Below are 24,722 nucleotides of genomic sequence, written 5' to 3'. Positions count from 1 at the left end.
ATGTTGGATATGTGATCATACATAGAGTATATGGACATACTTATTTTTATATACTAATACTAAGGTATAACTATTATATATTTAAAAACTAGGGCTACTTTTGAAAAATTTTATATATATACTTTTGAAATATCTTAGAATAAGTATATGAACATACTCAAAGTGATAAATGAGTATGCAGACATATACACGGTGGTATACTGATGATGAGAGTAGCTACACGCGAGTGAAGAAAAAACTCCATGTGGCTCTTAAACTACTACAGCTAGCTGTGGCCCTTGGTTACAACTGCAACTACTAATAAACCCTGCTGCCGGTGCGACCATAGAATAGATACGTCCATGCCTTTGATCTTTATCCAACAAGATACGATGGATGGGTGCAATCAAGGCCACTGTTCATCATCAGTGCATGTACACTAGCTAAATGCAATCCAAGCAGCAGCTTTTGCGACGGATAGATAAAATCTCTCCTCTTAATAACCACCAGATTAAATAAATTGCCCGGCCTTTTGGCGGCGTCCATAGGCGAACAGGGATTCGACAGGATAACGAGGGCGCTGCACTAGTGACACTAAACTAATGCTTCAGGGGTGCCCACGATTAACTGCCATGGCAAGAAGCAGGCAAGTGGCCATGGCGATCGTTGCGATGCCGAAGCGACCCCCACTAGCTACACTTCATCGGCATCTCCTCTCTACCAGAAAGGCCATGGCATTTCCGATCGCCCCCACAGCTTTGCGATCGAGTAATTAAACTAATAACGATCTTTTTGTTGTTGAAATGATTCTTCCTCGCTGCTTCGTCGTCTCCACGGATCGGCGTGTGTATATATACGGGCGTTCGACTGCATGAGCTTGACCACCCCACACCACCTGTCTGACAACAAATACCTGAAGCTAGCGTACGTTTTTGCTGATCACGAATTGGTTGTGTTAGTGATGGCGTCGTCGAGGACGTTTGCCATGGTGGCGGCGGCGGTGTTCTTGGTTTGCGCGATCCTGGCTTGGACGCCGGAGGCGGCGAGGATGGGGCAGAGAGGTGAGGTTGTTGCTGCTGCCGGTGTCGATGGAGGTGGTGGCAGCGGCAATGTGCGGTACTGGGAGCAGAAGAAGCAGCAGCAGCAGCAAGGGTTCATCGGCCACCGGCCGAGACTCGCGTCGTTCACGCGGCGCGACGGTGTTGCGCTGCCAAATGGGCCAGTTGCCGCTGGCGGCGGCGAGGACGGTGGGTCTAAGAGAGAGGTGCCGAGTGGGCCGGATCCTATACACCACCCCGGCTCGCCGTCGTCGGCTGCTCCTACAACACCGTAGATCCAGAGTCAGAGAGAGCAGTCAGTAGTGATGGCTGACGCGCGGCCATGGGTATGTATGCATGCATGGATGCATGGTAAGGGCAGGTAGCCCCTGCGAGTGCGTAGCTACTAGCTAGTATATATGTATTGTATTGGCATGTATTGGGTTGTTGTACTGTGTAATCCTTCTGTATCCTCGCTCAACCTGCAACTTGAGAGAGCGTTGAACATGTTGAAATAAAATAGTTGTAAAACAAAATGTATCATTATGATCACTACAATCAAAAGGAACCTATGCCAGAGCATTCATTACTGGAATCCACCTGTTTCCCTAGAGTTGTTTGAAGGTTGAAAGATGGTTCCCTAGTGTTTTGGGAAATATCGATTTCCCTATGAATCGAACTTATTTCCTAGGGAAACATTTGATCTTTACCTAGAATTTCACCATGTTCCTGGGGAAATCACGTGGACCGCCCAGTGTATTCAAAGTTCTTCAAAGTTCATTCTTATCCCCTTGCTCCTCTCTCTTTGAATCCCTCTCTCTTATCCTCTCATCCTCACTCCCTCCTATCCATGGCGTGCAATCACAGCCAGAAAAAGAGACATTAGTACCGGTTTCCTAACCGGTACCGTCTCTCCGGTACTAAATGGCAATATCATTTAGTATCGGTTGAACCAACCGGTACTAATAATTGCTTCTTGTAAAAAATAAAGGGAGGTCTGCACACACATGCCCAGGGTTCCAACCCACGACCTCCAGCCTCGTGTGAGTCTAGCTTACCATTCCACCAATGCATCACATGTGACTAGACACTGTAAAAAATGACCTATAGAGACGTGCAAAAAGATGACATGTTGTTGTTGTACGACACCTTTGTCATCTGGGTGATGAGCAAAGATGATGCACGTCACCTTTTACCTCTTGGTGGCCTCTCTAAAATATTGTCCGTCACCTTTGTTATGACATAGGTGACGTGCAACATCAAAACACGTCACCTTTGTTATAGGTGATGGGATGACCCGTCACCTATAAGTTTGATATAGGTGACAAGTAACATTAAAGCACGTCACCTATAAGATTAGTATAGGTGACGGACGTTGATAAGTAAATGGTGACGGGCAACATCAAAGCAACGTCACCTTTGTGATGACATAGGTGACGTGCAACATCAAGCCGCGTCACCTTTGTGACTTTTCTTAATATTTGAACATGCAATTTTTGAAAAAATCAAATTGTCTCAAATCAAAAATTGGTCTATACAAAAGTTGTAGGTCTCAACCAGATCTACAACTTTGTAGTTCAAATTTTTTTCAATTGAGGTTGTTTTGGCACCCAAATATATGGTTTAAATTTTGAATTTCAAATTTTCAAAATTTTCAAATGACCTTAGATGGAAAAAAAGTATATACGAAAGTTGTAGCTCGCCACCAGAGCTACAACTTTGTAGTTGAAAAGTTTTCCATTTGAGATCGTTACAGCTGTGAAACAGGTTATATAAGACATTAGAAAATGATGATAAAAGAAAAATATCTCATTGTTGATCACATGTGATGGTGTAGCCCTGTAGTAGGTGAGGGTACGCGTGAGGCCGAGGTTGTGAGTTCGAATCCTAGTAACGCCGAAAAAAATCGCATGCGCGAAAAAAGAAAATATTTTTTATTTTTATTCACGCTGTAAATATTTATTTTAGCATGCAAAAGAATGATGCCCGTCACCTATGTGTTGACATAGGTGACGGACTAAGAATACCATAGGTGACGGCTCATACTGATGCCCATCACCTTTTACGTATATAGGTGACGGGCTTTTGCCCGTCACTTTTCTGTTCTAATCAGTGACGATGTATAAGTAACGGGCGCGATGCCTGTCACCTTAGGCAGATGACGCCCGTCATTATAGGCCTCTTCTTACATAGTAAGGTGAGAGAGGCTTTTCTTTTAAAGTAACTCGTGGAGGACCATTTAGTACCGGTCCAATACTAAAATATGACATTTAGTACTGGTGGGATCCACTAGCACTAAAAGGCTCCCTGGACACTGTTCTTCATGACCAGTACTAAATTCATTCGTTAGTACCGACTCAAAATGCAGCCGGTACTAACGACAGTGATGAATGAGAAGTTTTCTAGTAGTGAATGCCGGCATGCCCGAGCTCTAGTGAGCTCCTGGATGGCACGCACGAGGCCCTAGATGTTGGCTCGTGGCTTGTGGAGCTCGTGGTCAGCGCGCACGAGCTGTACGCCGGTGAGCAAAGGAGCTCGCTCGCGGCCGGGGATAGCGGGATCTCGCCGAAACTTAGAAGGGAGGCGCGGCGGCCGTAGGAGCTCGCAGCCCATGAGCGGGGGGAGCGCGGCACGCGGCCGGAGTGCGCAATCAACAAGCAGGGAGAGTGCGTGGTCGGCTGGGGTAGCATAGCAACAGCGGCGCTGGGCATGGGGAGCGTGGCGGCACCGAGCATGCGGCTAGTGCGGTGGTGGCGGGGCTGCGAGCAAGGCGAGCACGTTGGGGCAAGCGCGGTGGTGCGTGCGCCGAGCAGGGCAAGGGCGGTGGCAGCGGCGCTGGGAGCACGAGTGCGGCGCTGAGCAGGGTGAGGGCGGTGGCAGCGGCGGTTGCATTGGCGGGCGAGCAACATTACGGCGGCAGGCGAGCAGGGGAGCATGGCATTTTTTTATTTTCCAAGGTAGATTCCCTAGGTTTCCAAGTTTTCTAGGGAAATTTTCCCTAGGGTTTCCGTGGCAATACTTGTTTCCCGTCGAAATTATCCCTACAGATCTTTCCCTACTAAATTTCCTAAGGAAATGCATTTCCTAGGGTTTTCAACCATTTTCCTAGGATTTTAGCTCTAGAGAAACATGCAGATTCCAGTAGTGAATATTACCATAGATCATTTTCATCCTGTCAGACAGATACAAGCCCTTTAAAAACAATATTGGTGAACAGTACTTCATTATGATAAGGAAAAGGCATAAATATATAGATAAAACCATCAAATCATGTTATCAAATGTTAGTCTAGGATCAACTATATAAGGTGTAGACAAAATTTGCAGATAGTGCAAACTAATCATAGCTCAACTAGTAAGGTCCCTTGTGCTTAAACTTGCCTGCCCGGATTCGAGTCCTAGACTCAGCATGAGTGCACGCATTTTTCTTTCCAGGATTTAACTGGTGCTATACTTCCAGTGGTAGACTGTGTGTCAATCTCAATGATTTGCTAAGGGGGTGATTGGTTGCCTGAATTTAGCTCAACCAGGCTCCCTGGATGCATCGTCCCCATGATTGGTTATTTGCACCTGCCTTTGGGCCTGGCCGGCGGGATGCAAAAACTCTCCGCCACCCTGGCTCTGGAGATGCGAGGAAAATCGGTGTGTATGGGCAGCCTGGCTCGCGCGAGCGCAGCAAGCACGAGGCCCGCAGCTAAAATCTTTTTTTAGAAAGGGGAAATTTTATTGATTTTAAGAGGATACATCAAGGTGATACATCAATTTGAAATGTTCCCGGCCTCTGCCGTAATGGCACACAGCCTAAAAAAAGTTTTAACACACTACTACAAAAACATTGATTTGTCCCAGTTGGGAAACTCCTGTTGTCCCGGTTTCCCAACCGGGAACGCCAGTCCGAGACAAAAGGGGGTGCCCTTTTGTCCCGGGTCTGGCAACCGGGACAAAAGATCCTGTCCTGGTTGGTGTTACCAATCGGGACAAAATGTCCTTTTTTTCTATTTTTCTTTTCTCAATTCTTTTTCTATTTCAATTATACTTTTGCATTTCAATTAAACTTATGTATTGGAATTCAGTGTGTATGATCTCCACTAATATATATATAGTTACTTATATAATATTTGTCCTAGATAGTTTTCATATATAAATTAATTCACTTGTATATATATATATATATGTATATATATATATATGTATACACATATCTATACATGTGAATTCCTTTACATATGAAAATGTCTAGGACTAATATTATATAAATATATATATACACACATATATATTATTGGAGTGCTTATATATATAATACATACATACTCATAAATAGAAATTTAATACATTCACACACATATATATTTACATGGTATATTCGTTCTTAATTACATATATACGTGTATATTATCATATTTGCTGCGATTGTCAATATTAGATAGTCCATCATAGTAGAATTCGCATTTTGGATCGAGGACTTGCTCAACAATAAATCCGGACAATTGTTCTTGAATCGCCATAATCTTTTCCTCCGGTATGAGTTTATCGCGCATCTCCTCGACCTATGGAAAAAGGGGATAATTAATTTCGACTAATTAAAATACGAGTTCAAATATTAACAAGTTTTTTACTTACTTCCTCCTTCCAATCTGTCCAGCCCTTTGGAGGACCTACCAGACCATGGATGTTCTCGCATACATAGTATGCGCATAATACAGTGGCCTTGTTTCTGCCTCATACACTTTAAGAGAGAAGAAATTATCAGGTATTTACATGAATATATAATACAACTAATGAATCGTGCAACGAATTATTCAAGTGCGTACCGCAAAATCTGTCTTGATCTTCAATTCCTTGTCAAATTTGCTTGGATGATTTTTAGCGAATTCTTTCCAAATCCTGTGCATAATTAGAACAATTATAGTCAAGTAATAAAGTGATTCAAATTATCGGTCATCGACGGAGTAGTGGTAGAATTACTTTTTCATCATGTTAAGAAGATTTTCGTATTGTTCTAGAGGTCTCCTCAATGAGTCCATAACCACGAGTAGGCTCTTCTCGGGAATTATGACAATTAGGACCCAGTGTTCACTGCAAGATTATACGGAGGCAGTTCTTGGTAGTTAAGGTTTAAACAATTCGATTACAGAATAGAAAGAGTTAGACGGAAGGAATCACTCACGCAAAGTTGTAAGGAAACAATATCATTTGCTTGTTGTGATGAACGCTTATGTACTTGAACAAGTTTTGGTATAGCTCATCAGCAGTGTCGTGTAGAATCCTCCAATTACAAGTAATTGGGTCGATGAAGCCGAGGTGAGAGTATCCCTTTCTCCTGCAAGTTTGTATCTCCATTCTACATGATACCAAATAAATCAAGAGATCAGTATGTTGAGATCATGCAAAACAATATGTAAGGAGAGTAAAATACTTACAGAACCCACAAGCTGACCATAGAGATGTCAAGGGCCTCCTGATGGAATAGTTGGTAAATTTCTTCCCAGTTTATCCATATAATGGCCTCCCCCCGTAAGAAATCGTCATCTTTAATCTTTGCGCCCTGCATGAAGATGCAATCGGCCATCGCACGCATGTAGTGCTGGTGCAGCTTATACATTTGTGTTGGAAGCACGAACACTACTTTGGGGGGTACGAGAGATTTGCCGATCTCATACGTCCATTTGACGACCACATCGGCCTTTGGAATATCCTCTCCCCCTGCAATCTGAGCCGCCATCAGGTTTGATTCTTTCAAAAATGTAACAAAGTCATGTTCTTGCGTCATCTGTCCCACTACGAGAGGCTTTATTGATTGTTTCTTTTGGGCTCCGAGCTGTGGAACGTCGGACGACGACGACTTTTATTGTCTATTCTTTTTCTCAGTAGTTTTGATAATTGTGCGTTCGTAGTCTGAAGGGGGGTCTCTCAGAATGAATTTTCTCTTATTTGCTTCGCACATTCCCTTAAAAAATTTCAAATCTATCGGATTTATCACTTTCTCAGGCTCCGGTTTCGGCTTCGGCTTGAAGTGCTCTTTAACTCTTTCTTGAGTTGTCCGATAACATTCTTCAAGGCTCATGTCCCAGCGTTTAATAGGAGCCTCCTTGGTTTTCTTCTCCTTTTCCTTCTTCTTTGGAGGCTCCTTAGCCGGTGCAGCTACCTTCTTTGCCGGCGTCCGTTTCAGCTTCTTTGCCGGCGACGGAGGGGGTGACCATGGAGGCGACGGTGACGCTTGAGTGTTCATCGGCGCATGAGATGATGGTGATGGAGAATGTGCCGGTGAATCTTGTCGAGACAGTGCTGCCCTTGGGGAGTTTTGCGGAGATGCCGGCCTTGGAGAGGCATGCTGAGATGCCGGTCTTGGTGTTTGATCATCCGACTTTAGGACAATTTAGCGCTTATCCTATAGGATGTAGCCATGAATGGCTTCTGCTAGTGTCCTCTCCCCACCGCCTCCAGGAATATCAAGCTCGAGCGTCTCCCAACCCTGGCACACCTGCTCCATGCCAACTCTTGTGTATCCTGGCGGAATTTGCTACCCGTGGTACACGTCGCCTGGTTGGGTTGGCATGGCAGTACCGTATGCAACAGTGAACATTAAGTTCTTAACGGTAGTCTGCAGGTCACAAGGTGTCCGCTGGGTGATCTCATCCACTGGAAATCGCTGCGGGGCCGTCGCTTCAATTTGCAGCCTGGATCCCCATTGGCTCGGCGATGGCGACGTCTGTGGAAGCGCAGCTGCTTTTCCGCTGAGACAGATGATCGGCTGCGACATTAGGCTCTGGAGGCACCGTTTACGCTTGCTGTTGCTGGCTCATTGCTATGGCCACTTGGCGTTGAATCTCTTCCTCCAGTCTTTGATCGTGTGACATGAGCCGTTCCTCTAGCCTTCGCAAGTGCTCCCGCTCATCATTCTTTCTTCTTTGCCGGCTTCTATATGATTCAATGTAATCCCTGAACCCATACTTCCACGGAACCACGCCTTTGCCTCTTGTGCGGCCTAGATGCTCTGGATTCCCAAGGGCGTAAGTCAGCTCGTCCCTCTCTCTATACGGCTGGAATGTTCCCTCGGCCGCTGCTTGTATGGCCTCCTATAGTCTCTGGGCTGCTCGCTGGATGTTTGGCCCATAGATGCAGTCACCAGTCAATGTGTCCAAGTTTCACCCGTGACCATAAAACTAGGTCCTTGACCTTTCAGGCCAGTTCATGGTCGCAGGTTGGATGCCTCTATCAAGCAGATCCTGCTCCATCTTCTCCCATTTGGGTATTGCAAGCTTATAGCCTCCTTGGCCTAGAGTGTGATGGTATACTTTCTTCGAGGCATTATCTTTGGCCTTCTGCACCTTCTGAAGCCCAAACTCTGAAGACTTGTATTCCACAAATGCATCCCAGTGACCCCTGAGATTTTCGAGCTCGCTAGTAAATACGGGTGTGGTCCCGGTCTTGATATATTTCTTCGTCAAAATTTTCTTGAATGATTGCAGCTGTTCGGCCATCTTACTCAGGGTCCAGCGCTTGCATATCTCTTCGGATTCAGCTGGAACCGTGAAGTTTTTCTTAAGCTCCCGCCAGCACCATTCTTTTTCTCTTTCAGGTACCGCATCCCGTTCCTCGCTTGGATTGGAAGCTTTCCAGAGCCTGAAGCTGATCGGGATGTGGTCCCTGACAATACATCCGGATTGTCTTATAAATTTTTTGGCGGCAGTTTCTGGAGCGATCGGTTCGCCATCTGGACCAACTTCCGTTATAATGAACTGCCCTTCCAGTTTTTTTGTTGGGCCTCGCTTCGTCTTTTTCTGCTGAGACGATGATCTAGACGGCTATAAAAAAACATTCATAGTATTCATATAGATTCAGATGAAAATTTGATTATCACTACAAATAAGTATAGTTGTGATATGTACATTAGCACTTTGTTCAGCAGCAGCGTCATCCTGAATAGATGGTGGCTCAATTCCATCACCGGACATATTCAAATATATATCGGTATTGCTGCCATCATCAGCTTGTTCAGGGACATCTCCTTGAACTTCGCCAATCATATTCAACAGGAACTGTTTGTCTTCCGCGTCTGTGTGTTGCGGGTCCATCGTAACTAAAATATGAATACAAATAAAACCCTTAAAAAAATCTCTAAATAATCCACATATTTAGATCGGTAATGATGGGAAACTATCGGAAACAATTCGGTCGGTATCGGTAACGATCGGAAACTATCGGAAATGATTCGGTCGGTATCGGTAACGATCGGAAACTATCGGAAACGATTCAGTCGGTATCGGTAACGATCGGAAACTATCGGAAACGATTCGGTCGGGATCGGTAACGATCGGAAACTATCGGAAACGATTCGGTCGGGATCGGTAACGATCGAAAACTATCGGAAACGATTCGGTCGAGAAGTAATATAAATGACATAATTAAATAATAAATACATGATAAATTAAAGGCTTCGAATGATATAATTAAATAATAAAAACATGATAAATTAAAGGCTTCGAATGACATAATTAAATAATAAATACAAGATAAATTAAAGTCTTTGTGTGACATAATTAAATAATGAATATATGATAATTAAAGTCTTTGAATGACATAATTAAATAATGAATACATCATAAAAGAAATTCTCTCTAATTCTCTATTTTCTTCTCTATTTCTCTATAAATTCTCTCTAATTCTCACAATATCTCTATAAATAAAGAAAACACTATATCCATAATTGCATTCTAATAATGTCTTTATAAATCAATTTTACTTAATATATAATAAATAAAACACGATATCCATAATATAATTCTAAAAATATCTATATGCATAATTGAATTCTAGTTAATATAAAACAGAATTACATAAACATAAAATTTGAAAAGAAAAAAGAAAATGCCGGCGGCCACACTACTCACACAGGGCGGGGAAACCTAGGGGCGGCAGCCCTGGACGATGAGGCGGGGAGCTGGCGGCGTGGTGGCGCGCAGCGGAGAGGGTGGCGGCGCGGTGGCGTGCAGTGAGGCCGCCGAGGGCGGCGAAGACGAGGGCGTGCGCGCGGAGTGGAGGCGCGATGGACCAGATGACGGCGGCGCGGTGCAGATCAGGAAAATGCCCAAATGTTGGAGGAAGGCGGAGGTTGAGCGACACATATAGGGCCCCCCCTTTTGTCCCAGGTGACCCGGGACAAAAGGCCCTTTTGTCCCGGGTCGTGGCTTCACCCGGGACAAAGGGGGGGGGGGGGGGTGGGGGCTTTTGTCCCGGGTGAATCCACGACCCGGGACAAAAGGGCCTTTTATCCCGGGTCGTGGATCCACCAGGGACAAAAGGTGTTTTTGGGCGGGCCGGGAAAATTCCCAGCCCGTGGCCCACCTTTAGTCCCGGGTGGATCTACCACCCGGGACAAAAGGGGCCCGTTTTCCATCGTTCCCGCCAAATCTTATGTTTGTTTTTGTTTCTTTTTACTTCTCTTTTAAAATTGGCTTTCATTTGTTTATTCAGTTAATAAAATTATGATTCCAAAAATTATGGAACAAAATTTCTTATCTCTATATAAACTTGATACACGCAACAAAAATAATTAATTTTCATTCAAGTGATTGGGTCAACGAAATATCTAACTTTTTTGAAATCATATTTGTTATTTTGACAACGCAAAAATATATTAGGTGAACAAATTTTTTTCAAACTGTTGCTTTTCGACAGAAAGTGGATTCTATCACGATATTAACGTTTAAAAAGTGAATTTTAGATAAAATTAAGCAATTTCATGATATTAATGAGTAGTGTGTGAGTTTGAGAGATAGTGTGTGTGTGTGTTAGTGAGTGTGTTAGTGAGAGAGTATTAATCCTCAAGAATGAAATCATATAAAAAAGACGAAATGTATCATTAATCCTCAAGAAATCTCTAATTAATTGAAAGAAATCTCTATAACTTCTAATTACTTTGACACCCTTCAGTTCCAGGAGTACACTTTTTTCAATATCCAGAAACCCTCTAGAAGAAAAATAAACCTTTATTTTTGAAAATATATATGTCAGTAACCTCAACCCTGCGGTGATGACACTGCCTTTCGGGGGGACACGGTGCGGTACAAGGATGTCACCAATTGGCCAGTCACAGCACCAACATTTACGATTAATAGGCACAACACTTGGCACATGCAGCGTGCTCGTTGATATGCTCTCAGTACAACAACGGCCATGCTGACTGCGTCAAATGCTGTCTTCTTATCAATCGGAAGTGCTGGTGATGCGACCAACCGATTTGCGACGTCCTTATAGCGCATCGTGTATCCCCGAAAGGTAGTGCCATCACCGTTGGATGGAGATTAACGACGTATACTTGTTTCGAAATAAAGATTTTTTTAGCTTCTAAATGGTTTCAATGTGAGCCTAAATAAATACATCACTAGAGTGTCAAAATAATCCATTCATAATACAAAAAATTCTAATATACTCATTTTATTAATTCATTCATGAATACAAAAATCAACTATCCACAATATGGTCATATATACAAGTACATCACATGAAATGTCTACACTCATTCTAAAAATTTCTACTATCCACATACTCATCTAAATCTAAAAGAAAATCACACCTACATATGCAATCTAGCTAAATGTCTAAGAAATGAGCTAGCTACATATTTTCTCTATTTCTAAAGCATGAAATGAGCTATACAAGCCAAGGAAGAAGAGAAAAACAAGCCCCAAACCTTTAGCGCCGATGGATGGACGGGGAATCAAAGATCTTCACAAATGTGGTGAAGAAATGAGCAAGAACTCCTCTCTCCCGAGCCAAGAACAACAAGAAACAAGTGAGCTGAATGACTCGGGCGGGGGGAGAGGGAAGGGGATAAGGGGGCCAAGGCCTTTTGTCCCGGTTGGTGCCTCCAACCGGGACAAAAGGCCCCTGTCCCCCCCCCCCCCCGGCTGGCCCGGATAGCCGTTGGACCCGGGACAAAAGCCACCTATTGTCCCGGGCCCAAAGGCTGCCGGGACAAATGGCCTAGAACAAAGACATATTCTGTAGTAGTGACATAACCAGGTACACTAGTGACCGTCAATCCTACAACTAGACCGTCGCCCATGAGTCTGAGAAAAAAAAAATCCTTGGCCACCTGCGCCAAAAAGTGAGATGCCGCTACAAGAATATTCTGTGAAGAAGGCCGTCGTAGGTTGCAGCTAAAATCTACTGGGAGCTTGGATGATCCACCCAACCAATCAATTGCTATGCTCGGCCATGCTACAAATATTCAGATAACCAAACAACGGCGAGTTGAATGGCGTCAGCCTGGCTAAACGGAGCCTGGTTCTCAGCGTGCAGGACAGGCCGGGGGCTGCAACAACTCAATCTCTTTTGGAAGTACTCATAGGGTAGAGTTGCGTGTGCGTACTCCTAGGGTAGATCCTTCTTCATTGGTCAGCATCCAATCAAAGGAGCTAAGATCCTCCATAAACCACGGGTTCCAGCGAAATGCAAGTTCTTTATTTGGTTGGTACTCCATGATCGATGTGGTTGGAATCAGTGGTTGGAAACTATAGATCACTTGTTGTGTTGTCCGTTCTCACGTGAAATCTGGTTCAAAGGGCTGGGCTGCGCTGGTTGAGCTGGGAAGTTGTCGCTCGCAACATCCAAACAAGCAATCTTGCATATTGGTGGACTACTGCTAGGAAGACCATACCAAAGGATGCTGCCAGGTGTTTTGACTCCTTGGTGGTTCTGGTCTGCTGGCTTCTGTGGAAAGAAAGGAATAATAGGACCTTCGATCGTCGACTGCAAACAATTCAAGATGTATTAGCTAGGATTGCTAACGAGATTGTTGTTTGGTACCAGGCAAGTTTTAGGCACCTAGAAGTAGATGCAGGTGCTTTAGGTTGACTTTCAGGTCGCACATATGTCACCATGTGAACATCTAGCGTGATGTGTTTCGAGGTTTGTTCTGCTTCTCTGTAGCTAACTCTTCTGTAATTGTTTCTTTCCCTCTTAATGAAAAACGTACTTAGACACGACCGCGAAAAAAACAGAGGTGAGTGTATGTGCATGTATATTCTGCGTCTGCACTATACTTCGTAAAAAAATATTAATCCTTTATATATGTAAAGCATTTGTCAAATATTCTCAAACCTTAAAAGTTAAAACTTGTATCCGTCCGGCCTTCTTTAAAAATTTTCACTATAGTCATACCATTTTTCTCTATCCATATCTATTTCTTCTTTGGAAAAAATTATGTTTACTCCCTTTCAAGTATAGCCGAATTCTGAATAACTTCTAAACTATAACTTGGTTCAATTTACCCTCTAAACTATGCTATTTAGTACATTACACCTCATGGTATATTTTTTCCTTTTTTTTCTCCATACAAAAGTTGAATTTTAATTTCAATTTTTGCATGGTAGTAGTGGACACCACAATGCATATTAAAAATTGTTATATTTTTCATGGTTATTATTGATATAATTTTGAACTCTAATAATTAATTTATTATTAAATATCCTACCCTATCAAAATAATGACAAAATTATGATGACTTTTTGTATGTGTTATGATGTGTACTATTATCTTGTAAAATTTCAACTTACGACTCCATTTATGCATCGAGAAAGAAAAAATTATATGGTAATTCAAACCAAAGGGCATATTATGCAAGGTAAAATAAACTAAATGTTAGTTTAGGGGGTTATTCAGACTTTGACTATAGTTGAGAAAAGTAATTTAGTCTTTTTCCTTCTTCTTTTTTTTTGTTTCAGATAGTTAGATGCACATATACCACTTAACCCTCTAAACATCTATAAGCACTTTTGGAAGACTGAGCTTGTTGATCTCGAGATTGTTAAAGTTACTATAAGTGTATTGCTGTCAAGATGAACACCTGGTTTACCACTGAAAAAATAATATCAGTTAAATTCCGAAATAAATTCAGAAAATAAGCATGGGCCTAGGCGAACATTTTCTACCTGTAAAAAACCTTACCAACCACATTCCATATATTTCACGACGTGCGGTCCGAGGTGTATGTGAAGCAGACATATAATGTGTATCTTAGTATTTGAGATGAATATTATTTTTTGGACCTGGCTATGGGTAGAAAGCTCTTCCTATATGCATATCAATTCTAATATAAGAAATTGATAATTCTACAATGGTACAACCAATCAAAATTCAATAATACAATTATATTTGTTTCAGTTAGAGCTCCAAAATATAATTTCAGTTGAGTATCTAAGTCAAAGTTGTGAAGTTACTTTTCAAAAAAAAACAAACCCTATATTTTTATCATAAATTCATATCAATTATTCACATGTTACTTCATATTGTGTATACTATTAGCAAGTTACTTCCTATCATAAACAATGAAGTTACTTTTCTTGATAAAGGTATGAATCACATGAGTTAGTTTTACTCTAATATTAATGCACTATGATGTTACTTTTTCTTAATTTCATGAAGTACAAACTTACTTTCTTATTAATACTATCCTAGCCGGCCCAACTTCATCTTTTAATTCAAGGATGAAGTTGGGTTGGTTAGGATAGTTCAGGAATTAAATTGAACGTTTTCATAGTTCAGGGATCAAATTGAGTTGAGCCCCATAGTTTAGGGATGATTTTGACTATTTTGCCAAAATTTAAATTTTGTTTATAAATGTGCTTTATTTTCCTTTCTGAAAATATGGCGGTATCATATTTCTTGTTTTGTGAAATTTTGAGGGCTCTCCCGTTTTCTCCATTTCTTTTCTGTTACTTTTTGTATATTAGTGATATGTTCTTTATGAAATCTCTACTCCTAAAAAGGCTGAATGGGCGACTCGTCCGTCAATTCATCAGTCTGCCTCTCGCGTTTGGTCAGTCTGCCGCAGGAAACATGCAGCCGTCCGATGCTTTCGACAGGCGCAGGTAACGGCAGCCCGTTTCCACCGCTACGTGCGATCCCTCTCCAGCCCACCTCCTGGTAATCGTGGTTCTGCCGCGAGTCATCTAGAGACGTCCGATCCATCTACAGGCGTAGGAACGGCAGACCGCAAGAAGCGCCATCCCCCCAACATCACCCAGCAGTCCACCACCGTCCCATCATCTGCGCGCATTCATCGCTTTCTAAAGACCTAAACTGCACCACCGGCCCGTACGTCGTCGTCTCCCGCTGCCGCTGGTTTACACCGCCGGCACGTCGACTCGCTGCGGCTGGACTGCACCGGCCGCCGGCACGTCGACTCCGCGACGTGCGCGTTGAGCTGGACCCTGCACACTACTACAGAATAACAGAATAAGTCTTTGTTTCAGGCCATTTGTCCCGGATCAAAGACTAGTCGGGCCAGCGGGGGACAGGAGCCTTTTGTCCCGGTTGAAGGTACCAACCCGGACAAAAGGTTCCTCTTTTATCCCGGTTGGTGGCTCCACCCGGGACAAAAGACCCAACTCTTTTATCCCGGTTGGTAACACCAACCCGGACAAAAGGGTGACCCTTTTATCCCGGTTGGTGGTACCAACCCGGACAAAAGGACCCTTTTTGTCCCGGTTGCACTACGGGAGGCTGGTTGTTTGCCGTGTGCCAAAAACACACGGCAAAGACCTTTTTGCACACGGCAAAGCCTTTGCCGTGTGTTGCACAGGACAAACGGCACACGGCAAACAGGCGTCGGTAAAGAGGTCCTTTGCCGTGTGTCATTTATCGGACACACGGCAAATAGTTTGCCGAGTGCTAAAAAGCACTCGGCAAAGAAGTTTTCAGAAAACCGATTTTAAAAATAGAAAACAAAAAAGATTTAATTCGGGGAGGACCCCACCGGCCAGTCACACACCGATTCCATCTAAATTGCAAGTTGTAACATTTTTCGCACACCACGCAGCCGGCAAGATTCGAACTCACGACCTCTCCCTCACGTGTAACCTTCTCTACCACTACACCACACAGTCACTTGTGTCTATACTCCATTTTTTCCCCACATATTATACTAAACCGAAAGTATATTATTTGTTTGAGGCCCTAAATGAATTCAAATTAAAAAGTTGTCAACTACAAAGTTCCATAATTTTTCGAGATCTATAACTTTTATTTTGGTAGTTTTTCTATCTGAGGTCATTTACAAAATTTAAATTTAACTTTGCCGTGTGCTAGATTTAGGGCACACGGTAAAGTTTGGTTGTTTGCCGTGTACCTTGATCTGGCACACGGCAAACAGTTGCTTTGCCGTGTGTCCTTGATCTGGCACACGGCAAAGCATTCGAAACACTTTATTTTAACTTCAATTTTTGTACCATTCAATTTGTTTTAATATTTTATGTTTGCATAACTTTGTCACAATTTTTACTTTGCCAAAGTGACTCAACAATTCGTATTTGATGATTCTATGAGAAAAAATATATAATCTAATGTGTTTCAAGCTAAAATTCAAATTAATTATTTAATTGCAAAAATAAAATATAATTATTAAACGGCTTCGAAAAATAACCAAAATTTTACGTGATGTAATTTAAATTGTATATTGGTAATAGAAAATTTTTTGAAGTCAAATCCAAATTCGATCGTAACTTTCACTCCAAATCTTACTGCATCTTTCTCAACTCTCTTATTCTTCTTCGCAGATATTTCCATTTGTAAGCATCGTACACGATAAAATTTTGAAATCCACTCAAATTTTTACTATAGCCTCCACACATGATATCATGAGATATTGCCAAATCTCATAATTTTTAGACTTCATTTGCTTTTTTTAGAATTTTAAAATCATTCGGACACACGTTCATGGTCGTGTTTCCTGCACAAGTTGTTCGAAATTTCTTTTCATTTAATGGGTAAGGCCTCAAACTAGGTTATTACTATGCTTTAATTATTACAATTGCAGTACTATTAGAGACATGTTTATAAATTAATTACGATTTAGAATAGAATTTCGCATATGCAGTATAAAATTTGAGTGTCATCACGTAGTTATGAATACTTATATGTTGTAGTTGAAATCCATACTTAGTTTTTACGGATTATTGAATAAGGTAGTGAAGTAAAGAGTATAACTCGATAAGTATTCTGTGATATACAGATATGTCGAGTAAGATGCAGTTTTAAGTATTTTTTGGTGACTAAAATGTTTTGTATGGGCCTAATGGAGTAGACCTTTCTGCCTTCAAGTGCTCATCTAACGCCATAGATAAACCTCTGGAGATGAGTTTTGGTTTGTAGCGAAAATGGCCTCTCATGCCATATTTCAATATAATATTTTGGTGATTGATATCGACAACACAACACTTGAACTAATATGATTGTTAAGAAAACCATTCTCAGGCTTTTAGGTTCAAGTGATGACAAAGAGAAGATAGGCGTAACTAGGCCCGAAGGGCCACCCCTACGGGGGTTCCGCTACCCGGTTAGCGGACGGGGGTCGAGGGGGAGCCGCCCCTCGCGGGTCTCAGGGCAAAATGAACTCACCGGTGCAATCACAGAGAAGGTCTGCGGGTTAGGGTTTTACACCGGATTATCCGACGTTGAAGAAAATGCATACATCGGTGCATTGCCAGATGAAGACAGAGGAAATTCTATACACCGGTTAAACCGACGATTAGATATTGGTGAACGTCGGTGCAGGTGTCCAGAGAGTTAGTTTTTCAGCAACTACACTCACCGGTTAAACCGACGTTTATATTACTTTCACCGGTTGATTACGTCGGTCGATTGAGGTAGCCGTTGAAGTATAACGGCTAGTTGAAAAATGCACTCACCGGTTAAACCGGTGATGACAAAAATGTGAGCATCGGTTGAATCGGTGATAGCACTTTTTGTCAGCCTTTTTCCAACGGCTAGTTTGGGGTGTGTGGGCTATATATATGCCACCCCACGGCTCATTTGAGACTGCTGGAGTTCAAGAAAGTATACAAGAGCTAAAGATAATCTCCAACCACCATAGAGCTTCATTGTACATCATATAGGCTTAAGCACACTTGTTAGAGTGCTTAGTGCTTAATTAGAGATTAGTTCTTGCGAGAGCTCCCTTGAGAGAAGTCTTGCTGCGGCAAGCAAACACTTGTACTCGTCGTGTGACCCTCCTACTTGGTGTGGAGAGGCAACGACACTTTGTGCGGGGAAGGAGACCCCTCTTGTTGAGAAGCTCCGATAGTGAAGACGGTGCCGTGGTGACGCTTCGAGATAGACGGTGGCGGTGACCTCGTCTTGGTGACTTGGTGGCACTTAGCCTTTGCTTGCCGGGTGCCTTGGTGACCAACGCAAGACAGTGATCAAGCGAAGAGACTCGGCATCACACTTGTTCATGTTGGACAAGTGGCCGTGGAAGTAGGGAGGGACTTTGGTGTCCTAACCGAACCACGTTAAATCGTGTGTCTTGGTGTCTTCACGGGAGTTTGCATATTCTCTCCCTTACCACTTTACTTACCGCATTACGTTTCCGCATTTACTCTTTCTTGCTTACCTTTACTTTCCTAGTTAGTTTGATTAGGATTTGCTATAGGTTGCAAGTCTTTTGGGGTAAGTAGAGGGTAGCATGGATAAACCTTAGTCATAACTAGCATGTGTAGGACGCGTTAGATTTATCTTATGCAATTAGATTGAGCCCTAGGTTAAAAAGTGATTAGCGACCCTATTCACCCCCTCCCCCTCTAGGGTCGGACACCCGGTGATCCTTACATGGTTCCATATGTAAGTGGCTGCAGCGTGAGTTCCGTGTTGATCCAGAGACACATGTGATGACCGTCCAGTCTCTTGTTAATTGGGAGGTAGAAAGTGATTTATGGGAATTGATGATGATACACAGCACTGATGACTGGCAGAAGTACATGCAAGCAGCTCTAGAGCGTGGGTGGCCTTTGGCCATTCTTGTTCAAATCCGGGAGAAGACACAAAATGAAATCCAACATGGTGCAGATCAAGCAACTCCGAGTATTCGAAGAGAGACCAACTATGTTGAGCAAGATGAGTCAGAAGAGATAGAGAACCAAAACATCGGACCATAGGGCCTTGCTGATGAGGGAGAGAGGATACATAGCATTGTGGACGAGATGGAGGCAGAAGACCAAACCACAATAGAGATGGAAGAATATGATGGCTCATCTGATGACGAGCAATACTCAATGTCAAAAGAGTGGAAGGGGCATAGTTTTGGCAATCATATCGCAGAAGACGTACGAAATTAGGAGTGGGAGTACAGAGGGAATGAGGTAGTACAAGGTGCAACATATCCAAACATTGAAGCCGTAAAAGATGCTGTGAGACTGTGGGCAATATCATTGAAACGAGAATTTAGAGTCGTAAAGTCTGGCAGTAAAGAATATGAGGTGAAGTGTCTGAATGATGGATGTCCATGACGAGTACATGCATTCAAGGGAAAATGGAAGTCGAACTGGAAATGTTCCATTGTGACAGAGCACACTTATTTGATGTCAGAAGTTCTTCCCTCGCATCGCAATATATCATGCGACTTTGTTGCAAAGCAAATATATGGGTTGATTATGGACAACCTAAATTATGAGCCAAAAATGATTGTTCGACACATGCTGGGAGCATGTGCAGGTTAGATGCTGACGCCCGAGGACATTGTCTAGGAGCCTTACAGCCCAGAGGCTGTGGCTACCCGTGCACCAGCAGTCCTGGCTTTGCACTGCTCCGGGAATGCGAGCCTGTGGCTTACTACAGCCGTCCTGGTTTACGACATCGCGGTTGAGGCATATTGCCCCTGGAGAGTCAGGAGATAGTTTGGGCAGCGCCAGGAGTTTCCGGTGCCCACCGCGTTGGAGCGTGTCAGTCGCCAGGACCACATGTAATTATGAATGAACTTGGCTCATACATTCGTGTCGAATCTAACGATTCTTCGTGGTCCACTTTTGTAGGTTGTCAAGGAGTGGCTTGCCGTGCTCTGATGATTGGCTCACCAAGATGCAGTCGTGGGTGGACCAATGGGAACATGCAGACGAGCACTTGGTCCATCCAACAGGACCACACACAGACAGCTCCTTCAGGGCTTACCTCACCTGGTACTTACCCCGGACTCGGACTCGTCTGGTTTATGTTGACACTCACCCGCAGCCACACCAGGCGAGGCCTCAGGATGGCTATGCCCGGCACCACGTGGAGGCACTAGCTGGCGCGGTGAGTCTCTTGATCATATTTGCATATATATATATATATATATATATATATATATATATATATATATATATTAATATTTATAAGATAATTCATGTGTTTCTAACTGTTCCTTTACTGAATGGGTGCAGTTTCGCCTTTGCAACATGATGGAGACGGACTGCTCGACTTACCTGACGAGGGTACGTGCCGGATCCCCAATGACCCAGTTTGAGCAGACAGAGGCATGGTCGAGGCAGCGTGACCAGTTGCGTCAGGTAGTGCACAACTTGGGAAGCCGTGTGTAGTACGAAGACAGCCACGGGTCGTCCCGGCCTCGTCGTCGTTCCCGTGTCCGGCGACCGTGCACGGGCCGACGTCGCAGTACTACACAACTCCAGGTAACGTAGATATCTCTTTAAAATTAGATCAAGTGTTGCTACATATTTACTAATATCACAAACAGGATACGATCCAGCTACTGCGTTCGGCCATACTGGAATGTTTAGAGGGGCACCACCAGTTGGCGGACCGTATCCAGGGATGGTACCGGGGCCACAGATACTGGCCTACACAGGTTAGTTTATGTTTCGTATTTCGGTTTCTACATGTCATGACGAAAGACACGAGCTTACGCTAACATCCGCATTTTATGCGTAGGGCTCTACCCCAATGCGGGCGCCGGCCCTTCTTCTTCCTCCTTTCGACCTGGTACAAAACACTCTCTCAATACACTCACTAATTTACCACGCAACATATGTTGGTTTACGTTTATATGTTATGCAGGGTTTGTTTCGAGTACGTTCGTTCCAGATAACGAGGGCTTCACCTTAGACGAACTCAACAGCTTGACTCCAGACTCACCTGGCATGCACGGTGACCCCGATGTCTTGGGCTATTCACAGCTAGGAGGAGCACCAATTGGGATCTCTCAGTAGCAGACACCGCAGCCCCTTTTGCGTCCTGAGCGACAGGTGAGGTCTCCGGATCATCACACCTACTCCGAGGGCCATGTCCTTGCCCAGCAGAGGGCTAAGAGGGTCCGACGCCCTAGGGGTGGTTAGATATATCCGATATTTGTATCTCTGATGTTTATTTGTAATGAGATAGCTGTGGACCGCTTATTTGTATCCGATGTTTATGATTGTGGTAGTTCACTTGTCATTTGTTTCTATAGATACTATTGATGTGAACTTGTTATATTTGTGGGTTCCATAATGCTCGTGAAATAAGGGAAGTTCTTGCGAATTTTTTCCGTGATTTAATGAAGGACAAGTTAGGTGCGGTAGGAGTTAGCGGCCGAGATCCCGCCGACGATGATGACGACTACCGCATACAGTGTAAACTTCGTGACACGCTCGTATAGCTCAAAATAGGGCCAATAGTGTATCTAGCTGCGAGTACGAGATCACAGGTTGCCACTGCTTAGCACGGCGATCATGGGTTTTCCACATGTCGCATTGTTTGCCCAGACATACGTGACAAAAGACGACAAACCAATAGCAGTGCCCTTTCACCATTTCAAAAAGATGTGACAACACGGCAACCACACCAGCTCACCTTCAAAGCAGTCTCTCTGGCGAGGACGACGGACCTATCATTCTACAGTGAAGTTCTGTGGCGTGTAGTGGGGAAGGCGACATCTAGGCACGATCGATCGAGCGGCAGCAATGCAGTGCTGTGAGTCTGCATGCACTTAAATGCTCTACATGCACAGAGATGCATCGAGTAGTTAGTTCGAGAATCGAATCTAGTCTTTTCAGTGTTAGGTCAGCTAGCCTCTTCACTGTGTTGCCATGTAGGCTTTTCAGGTGCATTTACACTCCACACTCCGGGTATCAGACCTTTGTGCGCCTATAAATACTCCGAAGTTTGTGAACTCCCAGCAGCACTCAAACACCAAAGCTCATTGTATACCCAATGTCTGGAGGTGGGTCTAGCGGGAAGAATTACTACGGTTTTGGGAAAGGAAAAGGGAGAAGAAAGGGAGACCCCATAATATGGGAGGGGCCTCTTGGACCTGATTATTTTCCGGAACCAGTGTTTGAGTTTCCGCCATAGCACAAGAGTGAATTTACCAATGAAACTCGTCTTCGACAATACGATAACCGTAGAGAACCGTGGCCAAAATGCAGACATGGTGAGGACTGCTTAGTGCATATGTGCACCGACGGAATGGATGGCGGTCGGCGTTTATTTAAATGTCCACACGCATGGGTAATACTCGATTGTTTCATTTCTTTATCTTCATTGAGACATCTTACATGAAATTTGTTTTGCAGTCTTTCGATGCTCCAGAAAACTATGGTTTTACTAGGTGGGTCGATCCTGCACCAATTGATTCAGTTCAGGAGTTCATCGAGTACCTCCAGATAAAGATCTTTGATCTAGAATGCAAGGTGAACCATTACGAGGAAGTGAGCGAGGCTAACAAAGACGACGAAGAAGATGATAGAAGCAATGCGGCCGCTTCACACGATGACCCATGCACTATTCCTTACTACAACTGCCCTTGTCACAAGAAGAAGGGTCCTGCGCCTCCGCAACCACCGCCTGCACCACCTGCAATGGGTGAATACTGCGGAGAAGGCTCAACGCAGTTTGCTACATGGGTGTACGGCTACTAGAACTACCCTACTGCTAGTGACATGCTGCATCGTCGTGTTTGTTGTGTTTTTTTAAATTACCTAAGGCATGTTAGGTTAGTCCAGAATCTTTTTACCGTAGTTTGCAACGGGTTCTGCCATGCCACTGCATGTGTGATGTGTGTTTCATTACCATTGTATTATGATGTAAATTTGATGGTTCACATTATGTAATGCATTTCTTAGTTCTTATTTCTTATCGTTATATTAATTAAATGTGTGCTTTTTAGTATTCTAGTGACATGAAAAGCTCCGAAAATATTAAGGACAAGTTCAAAGATTTCATACATTCCCGGCTACAACTGCAAATTAATGGTAAAAGTTACAACACACAGAGTCAAGCTCTCAACTGAAAATATAAACAACTAATTGCAGTGGCATATGCACGCGACAAGATAGTTTCTTGTTGCATCTAAACCTACATGCCTTATGGAATGTAAAATGCCGAGATTACATGGTACTACTCTACAGAGTGCACCGAGGATATTTGCCCTTCCTAATTGCTTTGGGCCCGGCTTCCTTCGCACGGCGTGCCCTCTCTCGCTTTCTCTCCCTGTCAGCTTCACGTTCCGCCACCGCCTTACGATCCACCTCCTCCATCCTCTTGCGGATCTCTTCTTGCTCTTTCTTGCGCTTCTCCTCTTGCTGTTCCTCGTGCTTCATTCGGCGCCAACGTTCTGCAGCCCACCTTGCTTGTTGTTCCACAAAATCCTTTGCCTGCTGCGACTGCACGGTGTCGAACCACTACATAAAATCACAAAGAGGCGGAGGAGACTTTGTCCAACAAAAGTTAGAATCATAACTCAATGTTTGGTCACAAAGAAAAATAGCTTCTGTTGTCCTGCTACCTTGGCTCGGTCTTTGCCGTATCGCTTAGGTGGATCATATTCGTAGTTCACACACATAAAGAACCTTATGCCGTAGTCATCTCTTAAAACCTCAGATTGCATGAACTTGCATAACGAACCGCAGAAGCACATTGGCACATCAATTCCTTCGGGTACGGTGGCTTCACACTTGCTCCACGGAATGTAGGTTGATCCAGACGAAGACATTGACGCTATAGTGTGGTGCGCCAAATGACGAACAATGATTTCAATAATGCACCTATCGTATACCAAATCGATGCGTGAAAATATAGGTACTGTCATAATTCTATTGCCTTATGCTGCAATATCAATAAGATACTATCATAATTCTATTCTAATTCATAATTAATTTAAAAACAAGTCTGTAATAGTACTGAAATTGTAATACTAAACGAGTATTCTAAAACACCAAATCTAATTCAGCTAATCCGCTAATTAAATTAAATTGTTATACAATATCAACGGATTCATATGGAAGTTACCGGTAGATCACAAGTGCGGAATTCGGCATAGCTTCTCCGCTTTTCTTCTCCTCACCCCTCTCTTTTTTCTGAATTTTTAGTGTAATTTTTGGGCTTAAATGAGAAGGGAATGGAGGCCAAGACTTATATAGGGTGGGAGACCCCCGTCGGGGGGGGGGGGGGGGTTGACAGCCCCCCTCCCCCCGGCCAGAGACCTCTTTGCAAATTCATAAAAAAAATTACATTAGGGTCCTGTCGCCTGTTGCTTGGGCGACAGGACCTTGTCGCTCCTGTGCCGGGCGACCGGGGGTATCTTCGAAAATTTTCAAAACAGATGTATATTTTTGAAATTTTGATTTTTTTAAATATAAAAAAGAAAAAAGTGCTGCCTGCCAGCCCCCGCGGCCCGACTTGCTCAGCGGCCAATGGCCTCGGCGTCGAGGATCTGGTCGTGCTCTCCGGCGCGCACCCTCACGACCGCTCCCACTACTCCTCGGTCGCCGAGCGCATCGCCTCCCCGTCCGACATGGACGTGGCGCTGGTGGCGCAGCTGTGGCGGCAGTGCCCGGCGAGCCCGTCCCTTGGCAACAACTCCGTGGTGGCGGAGGACGCCGTCACCCCGAACGCGCTGGACAACCAGTACTACAGGAACATGCTGGACCAATAGGTGCTCTTCGCGTCCGAC

General features: G+C 43.8%; 2 protein-coding genes across 2 annotated transcripts; both read left to right on the top strand.

The window, feature by feature from the left end:
* Nucleotides 1-940: 940 nt before the first annotated feature.
* Nucleotides 941-1,312, top strand: LOC120702103 (CLAVATA3/ESR (CLE)-related protein ESR1-like). Its single transcript, XM_039985869.1, has one exon. It carries the CDS (start codon nt 941-943, stop codon nt 1,310-1,312), a length of 372 nt encoding a protein of 123 aa, XP_039841803.1.
* An 8,634-nt stretch (nt 1,313-9,946) lies between these two features.
* On the top strand, nt 9,947-24,704 carry LOC120702102 (peroxidase 2-like). Its single transcript, XM_039985868.1, has 2 exons — nt 9,947-10,129; nt 24,414-24,704. Exons 1-2 carry the CDS (start codon nt 9,947-9,949, stop codon nt 24,702-24,704), a joined length of 474 nt encoding a protein of 157 aa, XP_039841802.1.
* The last annotated feature ends 18 nt before the right edge of the window (nt 24,705-24,722 follow it).

This window comes from Panicum virgatum, chromosome 4K (genome assembly GCF_016808335.1).
Source record: "Panicum virgatum strain AP13 chromosome 4K, P.virgatum_v5, whole genome shotgun sequence".
Classification (NCBI taxonomy): Eukaryota; Viridiplantae; Streptophyta; class Magnoliopsida; order Poales; family Poaceae; genus Panicum; species Panicum virgatum.
Note: the sequence above shows the minus strand (reverse complement) of the source record. Positions and strands in the feature narration are given on the sequence as shown.